Raw genomic sequence first — 12,210 nt, forward strand, 5'->3', positions numbered from 1 at the left:
CCCAGGTCTGTTCTAGGCTGACTGAGTTGCAAAAACTGAGGCTCGGCCGGAAGGAGGAGGTATGGCCAAAGTTTTTGTAACTCAGTATCAGGCCAATCAGAAGGAGTTGAACCCCAATGTTTGGATTCACCAAGCAGCACACAGGAGAACTAATGAACTAAAATTTCCAGCTCTCAAACCCTGAAGAACCTGGAGCATTTTTCCACACTGGCCCTGTTATCTAAATTTATGGTAAGTTTAGCAGCTTCTAAAGCACAATAGTTTCTTGGAAGACAAGTTTTCAAAATTTTAAATAGTTTTTTAACATTTTTGGTAAAAAAAATTACTGAACACCCTATTAATTCAGAAGCATGAGAAAGGGAAAAATGTTTATCTGCAGGGAGTTATTTCCAATTAGTTTATATGGTAGATAATTTTTGTAATACTAAAATATCCATTTTTATATGTCCCCTTCCTATCATCCAGAAATTCCAAGTACAGCTCAATGAACTCTCCCCTAAAAAAAACAACAACTTTTAACTACCTTGTGAAGCAAGGTAGAATAAACAGACACAGAGTGACTTCAGATTTCTAGGCAAATTTTCAATGTTGATCAGTTTTAAAAACACCAAAAAACTTACCAAGAAATCATATTATTGTTTGATGTTATATGTGTTATATGTGATCAGACCAATGTTTTGCCATAAGCACTTTTACTGTAATATTACATTACACAATCTTTTCTTCTATCTCAGATTTTAATTTCCTTCTTATGAAGCCAATTGATACAGTTTTCAGCCGAACTATACCATACCTGAATATTCCACTTCTAAATCTGCTAGAGTCTGTACGGTGTTCTCATAAGTGATTTCTTCCATATCAAGTATGCCAACTTTGTCATAAACTTGCTTTGCTTTCTTGATAAGTTCTTCAGTTTTTGTTCTAATCTGCTCAGGTGAGAGGTCCCATTTCAGGAAATTTTGGTCAGCTCCGCTATAAGAAGACACCTTGAGAAATGATGTAATCTCTGTTCCTAATGTCATTTTGAGTAAAATCCTTGAGTTTCTAGCTCTGCAATTTAAAATAAAAGACAAAAAATTAATGCTACAGGATACTCAATTACAAAATCCAAAGATGAAAACAGAGACAACAGATGTAACTGTCCATTAAGGGGAAATGAAAGATCATAGTGTTTTATGGATAATTATTATTTTGCTAAGAAATTATATTGAAGGAAAATATGTATTCGGACAATATATCCAGAAGAACATTATAGATGAAACAAAAAGAAATCATTTTGGGAAACTATAGTACTGGGAAAAAGAGAGAATAATTGAGTTCACACATGCTTTTATTAGCTACTATTTATTGAATAAACTCCACAGATAGGTTCACATAACCTGCTAAGTCATGGGCATCCACAGAAGCTTCTTGCTCTTATCAAAATGATGAAAGCAATGTTGTGATGAAAACTGTACTATTCAATTGGTTTCCTGTGGGACCACACTTTCTCAGCAAACCCAGCTTCTTTTCACTGAAAAGGAAATCAAAATTCCAGCTTCTGCAATCACTTTTTATTTTAATGAATTGTGAAATGGTCAACCTAGATAGCTCAAAACTTTGAAGTTACATTCATTTTTAATGCAGGTAACAGAACATATCATCAAAAAGAATTTGTTCTTTTACAGCTTGACAGCAGGAAATTTCTTTCTGTGGCTGCTGTTTTCCTGAATGCCTTAACACTTACCCAGCAGCCGCATTGTCACCTATGCAAATTATCAGGATCGCTAGGTGGCAGTCAAGTATCACAATAACCTTTAGCCCTTTTCTGCCACCTAGTGACTAAAAAGGTCTACTTATTACAATCTACAATCAAAAAGATCTACAGATTACAAAGCATTAACACTGATTAGCTCATTCCTGGCTTAATGTCAATTATGAACATGCAAACATGAAAGAACTTGCTGCTGCAATTTTATCCCTGTAGTTGGGAATTCCCCTCCCAGTGGCTGCTGCTCCCAGGAGAGTCTTGATTTCTTGCTTCCTTTCCCCACAATGTCCTTAGGGTTGTTTACAGCTTCTACATCACTCTCCACAGCTAAACCCATTTCTCAAACTCCCAAGAGTACTTTCCCACTTGCTGCATCATGGCTGCACAAGCCATTAAATGGCAATCTATTTTTAAAAAATCTTAAATCTTGCTGCCATCTAATGGTTGTTAGAATGAACATGCATCCAACTAACCTATCATTCAAGGATTTTTTTTTAAAGGGACAACAGGGCAGCATACAATCCATTCCACATGTACGTTAAGAATGTGCAGTGGGGGTAGCATGATTTAGAGTGAGATGATTTCCTGGCAGTTATACAATGGGGTGAGAGCATAAAAATAAAGCTGTGTGGATGAGCCACAGACACATTTTGTGTAGAATAGAATGGTAACTGACATGGGCAGATGGTCTACATTTACATAATTCCTTTCTTTCTACCAAGCACACTTTGTTGAACAAAACAAATTACAGCCTAAAGGACAAGACTTCAACATTGTTTGCGATGTGCCCATCCATCAAGGGTCCCAGATTGACTAAATAGGCATGAGAGAAAAATGAGAAGTCACCTTTCAACATAATAATGTATTTAAGGAGGGAGTAAAAAAGAATAGTGGAAGCCAGGGAAAGATCTTAGATAAATATATCATATGAAGCAGGTCTGAATTCAATAGCAAGCCTATTGATAAGACAGCACGATAAGACATGACTGGTATCCTCCCTAAAACAACCAGCCGGCTTCATACAATAACTTGCCTATAAAACAGTTAACAAATCACAATTGCTGGTTAGCATGAATGTTTATTGTAAAACCAAACATGTCACATTATGGCTTAGTTTATAATGTGAACCAGATTATTTGTAGGTATGAAATTCTGGAACTGAAATCCTGCTGCAGGCTAGCCTCTGGCTGGGATGTTGTTGGATGTTGGGATGTTGTTCTGCATATAGACGTGAGGTCGAACGACTAGCCCTGTGGTGCGACCATAACAATCTGGAACTGAACACACTCAAAACCTCCTACTTCCTAACAAACAGGAAGCAGCAGGTGAAGCTAAGCAAGATCACATCAAATACCTGTACAATTAGCACAGGGGCCCCCCAAGGCTGTGTGCTCTCCCCACTTCTCTTCTCTCTGTATACCAATGACTGCATCTCCAATGATCCATTTGTTAAGCTACTGAAGTTCGCAGATGACACAACAGTGATTGGTCTCATTCGAGACAATGACGAATCCGCATATAGACGTGAGGTCGAACGACTAGCCTTGTGGTGCAACCAAAACAATCTGGAACTGAACACACTCAAAACCGTAGAAATGGTGGTAGACTTTAGGAGAAACCCTTCCATACTTCCACCTCTCACAATACTTGACAACACAGTATCAACAGTAGAAACCTTCAAATTTCTGGGTTCTATCATATCGCAAGATCTCAAATGGACAGCTAACATCAAAACATCATTAAAAAGGACAACAAAGAATGTTCTTTCTGCCAACTCAGTAAGCTCAAACTGCCCAAGGAGCTGCTGATCCAGTTCTACAGAGGAATTATTGAGTCTGTCATTTGCACCTCTATAACTGTCTGGTTCGGTTCTGCAACCCAACAAGAAAACACAGACTTCAGAGGATAATTAGAACTGCAGAAAAATAATTGCTACCAACCTGCCTTCCATTGAGGACCTGTATACTGCACGAATCAAGAAGAGGGCCGTGAAAATATTTGCAGATCCCTCGCATCCTGGACATAAACTGTTTCAACTCCTACCCTCAAACGCGCTATAGAGCACTGCACACCAGAACAACTAGACACAAGAACAGTTTTTCCCGAAGGCCATCACTCTGCTAAACAAATAATTCCTCAACACTGTCAGACTATTTACTGAATCTGCACTACTATTAATCGTTTTCATAGTTCCCATCACCAATCTCTTTCCACTTATGACTGTATGACTATAACTTGTTGCTGGCAATCCTTATGATTTATATTGATATATTGATCATCAATTGTGTTGTAAATGTTGTACCTTTGATGAAGGGTTTTTTTTCTTTCTTTTTCTTTTTCTTTTCTTTTATATACACTGAGAGCATATGCACCAAAACAAATTTCTTGTGTGTCCAATCACACTTGGCCAATAAAATTCTATTCTATTCTATTCTATTCTATTCTAACTGTCTGGTTCGGTTCTGCAACCCAACAAGAAAACACAGACTTCAGAGGATAATTAGAACTGCAGAAAAATAATTGCTACCAACTTGCCTTCCATTGAGGACCTGTATACTGCACGAATCAAGAAGAGGGCCGTGAAAATATTTGCAGATCCCTCGCATCCTGGACATAAACTGTTTCAACTCCTACCCTCAAAACGACGCTATAGAGCACTGCACAGCAGAACAACTAGACACAAGAACAGTTTTTTCCCGAAGGCCATCACTCTGCTAAACAAATAATTCCCTCAACACTGTCAGACTATTTACTGAATCTGCACTACTATTAATCGTTTCATAGTTCCCATCACCAATCTCTTTCCACTTATGACTGTATGACTATAACTTGTTGCTGGCAATCCTTATGATTTATATTGATATATTGATCATCAATTGTGTTGTAAATGTTGTACCTTTGATGAACGTATCTTTTCTTTTATGTACACTGAGAGCATATGCACCAAGACAAATTCCTTGTGTGTCCAATCACACTTGGCCAATAAAATTCTATTCTATTCTATTCTATTCTATTCTAACTGTCTGGTTCGGTTCTGCAACCCAACAAGAAAAACACAGACTTCAGAGGATAATTAGAACTGCAGAAAAAATAATTGCTACCAACTTGCCTTCCATTGAGGACCTGTATACTGCACGAATCAAGAAGAGGGCCGTGAAAATATTTGCAGATCCCTCGCATCCTGGACATAAACTGTTTCAACTCCTACCCTCAAAACGACGCTATAGAGCACTGAACACCAGAACAACTAGACACAAGAACAGTTTTTTCCCGAAGGCCATCACTCTGCTAAACAAATAATTCCCTCAACACTGTCAGACTATTTACTGAATCTGCACTACTATTAATCGTTTCATAGTTCCCATCACCAATCTCTTTCCACTTATGACTGTATGACTATAACTTGTTGCTGGCAATCCTTATGATTTATTATTATTATTATTATTATTTTATTATTTTATTAAATTTTTATACCGCCCTTCTCCCGAAGGACTCAGGGCGGTGTACAGCCAGAATAAAAACAAAATATATACAATTTAAAACAACATTTAAAAAGAGCAAATTTTAAAGGCTGATTATTAAAATTTAGATTTAAAAATTTATTTTTATTTTTATTTTTTTATTTTTTTATTACTTTTTTCCAACAAACAAAAAAGAAAATACATTATTACACCCTTGTGCTATACATAAAAAAAAGGAAGATTTGGGTCTTCGGATATGTCCTCATGATTGCCAAAATCCACGTTCTCGAGGTACAGGTACTGATCCAATTTTCCAAGCGCATAGTCCACAAATGGTTTCCAAGCCTTCCAGAAAATATCTTCTTTATACACACCACTTCTAATTTTAATATCACATGTCATTTTATCATTTAAAGCTAATTTCCACATTTCAGAATTCCACTCTTCTATTCTAAAAATCACATCTAGTTTCCAATATCTAGCTATTATAATTCTACCTATTATAATCATAATTCTAATCAATTCTTTTTCATATTTTGTTAATTCTATTTCCTTAATTACCAACAATAATATAGTTTCCACTCTCAATATTATTACTTTCCCCATCATTTCAAATATCATTTTCTCCAATTGTTGCCAAAACCTTTTAACCTTATCACAATTATACCACATATGTTCATAAGTCCCCAATTCCATCTCACATCTCCAACATTTTTTACTAATTTTTTTATCCATTTGTGACAATCTTACTGGAGTCAAATACCATTTCCAAACAACTTTATAATTATGCTCTTTAATCCTTATAGATAAAGTTCTCATAATTCTACTATTCCAATTCACATTCCAATCTGACTCTGGTATTTCAATATTAAGATCTTTTTCCCAATTTGTCCTCATCACTCTTTGTAATTTTTCATCAGAATTTATAATCTTATAAACCCTACTAACGAGTCCCTTTAGCCCAATTTCATCTTTCATAATCCGAGATACTAAATATTCAAATTCAGTTTCACATCTATTTATCAAGTAATTTTTCCTTAATTTTTTTGTCCATTTTTCTATCTGTATTTTTTCAAACCAACTTAACCCTAATTTTTCAATAATTTCTTTATTCCTCCTTTCATTTTCCATAACTTTTATCCAATCTCTAATAATTTCTATATTTTCCTCTTTAATCACTTCATTATGTTTTATATTATTTTTAATCGGCCAATTTCCAATTGTCTCCCCCAAAAAGATTATATCCGGAATTAAAATTTTAACAAATTTATTCCACATTTTACTTAATCCCTTTAACCAATAACTTCTAATTACACATTTTGAGTTTGCTTTATCTAAAAACCACCTTGATCCAAATTTCTCTATATCCCTTAACTCTAAGTCTCTCCAATAGTTATCTTCACCTTTAAATATTTTTACCACTATCCGGATACCATACGCACAGTAATAATTAAATAATTTGGGGATTCCTAATCCACCTTCCCTTTGATTTTGATACCACATTTTCTTCACTAATCTAGGTCTTTTGCCACCATTACAAAATTTGTCCAATTTTTTCTGGTATCCTTCAATATCTTTCTCTGTCAAATTTAGCGGTAGCATCTCGAATAAAAAGTTGAACTTGGGCAACATCATCTTACACATTGCAATTCTACCAAACCAAGACAACTTTAACATTTTATATTTGTCTATCTTCTTCTCAATTTCATTAATCACCACATCATAATTAAGTTTTTTCAATTCTTTAACCTTGAGTGAAAGCACTATACCCAAATATTTCAATGTATTTTTAATCCTTATCCCAAATTGCTCTTGCATATTCTCACACTCATTACCATTACTATCCATCAATAATTCTGACTTTGACCAATTTACTTTCAGACCTGTCATTTCCTCAAATTCTTTCAAATGCTTATATATCTTTTTCAGGTCTTTCTCTACATTTTTCAAAATAATTAAAGTATCATCCGCATACAAATTTATCTTATACCCCTTATATCCTTCTAATTCTTCATCTTTTTCTATCATTTTTGTCAAAATTTCCATAGCCAATAAAAATAATGTTGGGGACAAGGGACATCCTTGTCTCGTACCTGCTTCTAATTTTATCTCTTCAGTTAATATTCCATTCACCTTCACTCTTGCACTGCTTTTTTGATACAATTTTGAAATAACATGTATAAACTTATTACCAAAGCCTAAAGCCTCCACAATTACTTTAATAGTTTCCCATTGTACAGAATCAAAAGCTTTAAAAATATCCAATGATACTATACCAATTTTATCACCATTATATTCAGCTACATCTATAATATTTAATACTCTTCTAACAATATCACTCATGTATCTACCCTTCACAAAACCTACTTGGTTGTAACTTATATATCTATCTATAAATCTATTTAATCTATTACTTATAATAGCAGTAAATATCTTTGCATCCTGATTAATTAAAGAAATGGGCCGATAGGACTCAATCCTTTCTAAATCTTTATCTGGCTTAGGAATTAGGGATATCACCGTTCTATTCCATGACGAAGGTACTTCTCCACCATGTAATATTCCATATTCCAGACTATTTACTAAATCTACACTACTATTAATCTTCTCATCGTTTTCATCACCAATCTCTTTCCACTTATGACTGTATGACTGTAACTTTTTGTTGCTATCATTAAGGGTTAAATTGCAACGTATGACCATCATTTGTGTTGTAAATGTTGTACCTTTGATGAAGGTATTTTTTTTCTTTTTCTTTTATGTACACTGAGAGCATATGCACCAAAACAAATTTCTTGTGTGTCCAATCACACTTGGCCAATAAGTTCTGTTCTGTTCTGTTCTGTTCTGTTCTGTTCTGTTCTGTTCTATTCTATTCTATTCTATTCTATTCTATTCTATTCTATTCTATTCTATAAAGGCAGAAAGCTTTTAAAAATACTATATTCTGATATTTTAAAAATGTCCTTTTCCTCTCTTTATTGTATTCTTGATCTCTTGTTCTGTCTCATCATCCTAAGTCTAGCAGAAATACTTTACAAACTCTTTTGAGATTTTCCTTGAAGTAGCCCTTATCTGAGATGAAGAAAAAGTGCCTAGCTATTTCATAGGGGGCACATCTTTTTTTTCTTTTTCTAGAGTATAAAATTCTTCTTCTAACTGCAAAACAGAAAAACATCATCTGAGCAAAGTATGCAGTAAGGGGTGGAATGCCAAGGAATACCCTATCTGCTAACCATTAAAAGACCACACCAAACAAATACAGTCATGGTTGGAATTAAGACAACATCAGAGAAACATAATGCGAGGCTTTATTCTTGTCTTCAAAGAAGTGCTGGAGTCCTAGCATGCCTAAGACACGAATGAATTTTTTCCTATCACTACATCCCACGTAACAACATAACAGACTAAAGCCATTTAAAGCTAAATTCTTTGGCATAAATTCCTCAAGATGACATAGCTTGAACTCAAACTTCAAAAGAAGAGTCTTCTTCCTGTCTTATGTCCATTAATCAGGCAAAGAATCTTTCTGAGATTTTCATTAGCAGTATAAATAAAACCTGAAGGTACTCTCAGGACGTTCTATGTCCATACAGCATGGTAAGCAGAATTTGTTCAAACAAAGATGCTAAAATCCCTCTCTTTTCAAACCACAATGGCTTAATGCATTGTGCGAATGCACTTCATATAAAAAGCTTTTATCCATTTATCAGCTCAAAAGTAAGTATGAGAAGTAAATAAGTACATGCAGCTAGATAAATGATTATTAGCTTTAATTCTGCAAATACAGTTAGAAATACAGTTAGGCAGCAAGTAATGGAACCGCTTCTACAATTAAGCTTAAATATCATTAATTTTCTTACTTTAAAAGATACAGCTAAATGTTTATGTGGGAATGCATTTAGCATTAGAAATAATAGAACTTATTTCTACCTCTGTTATTTTCCAACAGTAACCAAAAATATGGATTAGTAATACAGTTTTTAAAATACAATGGTAATATTACTTTCCATACACTAAGCAGTGCAAAATTCATTGATCTGGGAATGCAGCTTTCCAGAGAATAATAGAATGTTCCCATTTACTCACAGCAGGTCAAATATCCTCTCAGACTACATCTTTCCATGCAAAGTTGAACAGTTTTCATAAACAAGTCCTCCAAACCTGAAGCCAGGTGCTTAAGTAACACAGTGCAGAAGCAAGTTCAACATGCACTGGACAAAAATAGAATGTTCCTGAGTTTTTCACAACATTCTATTACAGATATGTATTCCATTTTATAATGGCATCATATTGTTTATGTGTTTTGCAGAAATAAAATGTCAATTAAGGATCAAACTCAAGGATTTCCTGATTTTATATACCTTTTCCTATAATATATTCACATCAGACATTTATGTGTCAGGCTTGCAGCTATCAACAATTTGCTGCTGGATATTAAGCAGATATATAAATGTAGATGAGTCTAAGCTGGGTATAATTATGCTAAAGTTTTATCAGCATAATCTGTGAAGGTGGCAAACTTGATAAATTTTGGGCTTTGAAGCTAATCTGTATGGGAGTCATTCAGAAAATACTTTGCAGGAATAACTTCCCTTGAGACCCAGTTGGCACCCATCTTAATGTCATTCCAATTGGCCATCAAAATCAAACTTTTCTATTGGACCTTTGAAGTTTACTCACTGCTAATTGAATCTAATATCTACCATTATTGCTTTACTTTTGTAATTTGATTGTATTTTGGTTTCATCTATTTATAAACCATTGTGAGTTGTTCTGATTCAATGGTACACAAATATTGGTCAAGTGCCATTAAATTGGTGTTGACTCTGGGTGACCAAACAGCTTTTCTCCAGGAAAATCTGTCCACAGCCTAGTACTGTAGATTTCCCCACATTGTACCCTTCATTGCTATAATTCAGTCCATGTACTTCCTACTGATAGTTCTCTTTTCGTCTTTTTTCACCCTTCCCAACATTAAAGACTTCTCCAGAGAACTAGATCTTTTTGTAATATGTCTGAAATATTTGACCCTGGTAGTTTGTGCTTCAATTGAATTGTTCATTATCCATTTGTTTGTTTTCTTGGCTATTCATGGAATTCTTAGGAGTCTTCACCAACATTAAGTAGCAAAAGCATCAATATTCTTTCGATCCTACTTCAACGTACAACCTTCACTCCCTAGAGCAGTGTTGGCGAATCTTTTCAGCACTGAGTGCTGAAATGAAAGCGTGTGCACGGGGAAGCACCGGAAACTGGAAGAGCAGCTCCCTGGAGTGCATGCGCAGAAAACCGGAAGATCAGCTCCCTGGCATGAATGTGCGCAACGGGAAGCTGAGCTTCTGGTTTCCGGTGTGTGCATGCGTGCTGGCCACCTGGTTTTCTGGTGTTCCTGTGTGTGAAGACCAGCTGGCTGACACACATGTGTGTGCCCGAACTCAGAAAAGCAACAGGTGACGGCTGGTGTGGCCGGAGAGATGGTTCCACTTCCGGCACGCATGCCATAGGTTAAATACCCCAATTCTCAACTCCATGGAGTCAGCTACCCAGAATCACAGTGCTTGGTGGTTCTGCTTCATCAATAAATGAACCCTCTTTCCAATCAGCCTCCAGCCTCCATTTTGTCTCCAGTGCCTTTCTCCCATTTTGAATTTGAACCAAATGGATATTTCTTCCAAAAGTATACTATAGTATAACATATAGTATTCTATCTTAAAAAACAATTTGTTTTAACACCTTTACAGGCCATGCAGCTCCAATCTTCCAATTGCCATGCGTTGATCTGAGACGCATGGATTTAATAAAATATTTAATATAAAATTTATTTCAACAGAAGCAAGCACTGGGTTTCTTAAATTAAGTGAATATCTCAGTTATAACGTTTACTGCCTAATGTCGCAAGAGATGACACATCCAACATTATGAAGCTGCAGAATATTGTCTGCATAATTCTTTCATTTTCTTCTAGAAAATCTAGGCGGGTGTTTTTTTTTGCAGATTAATAGCAATATCCAAGTTCTGCTGACAACACAGCACCCATCAGAAATCTAAACTAATCAATATATCCAAGAGGAATAAAATAGACAACTTATCATTCTTGCTGTGGGTTATAACCCCATTGATCATTGTTATGGCTTGGGGATTGCCCCCAGGGGTGAAATCCAGCAGGTTCTGGAGAACTGGTAGTGGAAATTTTGAATAGTTCAGAGAACTGGCAAATGCCACTTGTGGCTAGCCCCAGAGTGGGGAGGGAATGGGGATTTTGCAGTATTCTTCTGCCCACCAGACCACACCACGCCCACCGAACCGGTAGTAAAAAAATTGGGATTTCACCACCCATTGCTCCTCTCCCCAATTAACTGACAGGAGGAAATCCAGATATCGAAAAGGCAACAAGACGGTTCACTTTCTTGGCAACAGGTGATAAAAGGGCTTTACGAATTTAACGTTTTCATACAAGGCTACCTCAGGAAAGGAAAAAAAAAAATCTGGCCTAGCCGTTTTTTTAACGCCTCTCCTTTTGCTAACGAAAGATGCTGTTTTAAGGGGTGGAAAGGAAGAGGCGGACAATCTCACACTGCAGCCGTTTGAGAGCCGCCTCGTCGATCCCGCCCGAATCTTTTCACCTGGGCTACCAATGTCGGGCTGGTGGAAACGGGTGCGCGCGTGTATGGTGTGTGTGTGTCTTTTGCACCCAATACCTGCTCAAGCTTCGGCACGCAGAAATGCTCAAGGACAGCATCGAGCGAAAAAGGAGGAGAACTGGCCAAACCGCGTTCCAGCCGGCCGACCCGAGCCTTCGCAATCACCGCCTCCACCGCTTTCCCCTCACCACAAGCGAAGGCACACCGGCTCTCCCACCACCACCACCTCCACCACGTGCCGTTCAGAGCTCGGCCGGCGACTCGGGGGAGAGCGGCGGAGTCACTTCCGCCCTAGCTGAGCTCGGCGTCGCGCGCCCTCGAACAGACTCCCGCGCGCGCGGATCACGTCCCCTCC

General features: G+C 36.6%; 1 protein-coding gene across 1 annotated transcript in view; it reads right to left on the reverse strand.

The window, feature by feature from the left end:
- The window catches only part of NLN (neurolysin), a 44,829-nt gene extending 32,656 nt beyond the window's left edge, over positions 1-12,173 (reverse strand). The window contains exons 1-2 of the mRNA XM_058168095.1: positions 11,913-12,173; positions 794-1,050 (exon numbers count right to left, since the gene is read on the reverse strand). Coding sequence (XP_058024078.1) covers positions 794-1,050; positions 11,913-11,953 — 298 coding nt within the window. The 5' untranslated portion in view covers positions 11,954-12,173. The remainder of the gene's footprint in view (positions 1-793; positions 1,051-11,912) is intronic.
- Between the last annotated feature and the right edge of the window lie 37 nt (positions 12,174-12,210).

Source organism: Ahaetulla prasina, chromosome 2 (assembly GCF_028640845.1).
Source record: "Ahaetulla prasina isolate Xishuangbanna chromosome 2, ASM2864084v1, whole genome shotgun sequence".
NCBI lineage: Eukaryota > Metazoa > Chordata > Lepidosauria > Squamata > Colubridae > Ahaetulla > Ahaetulla prasina.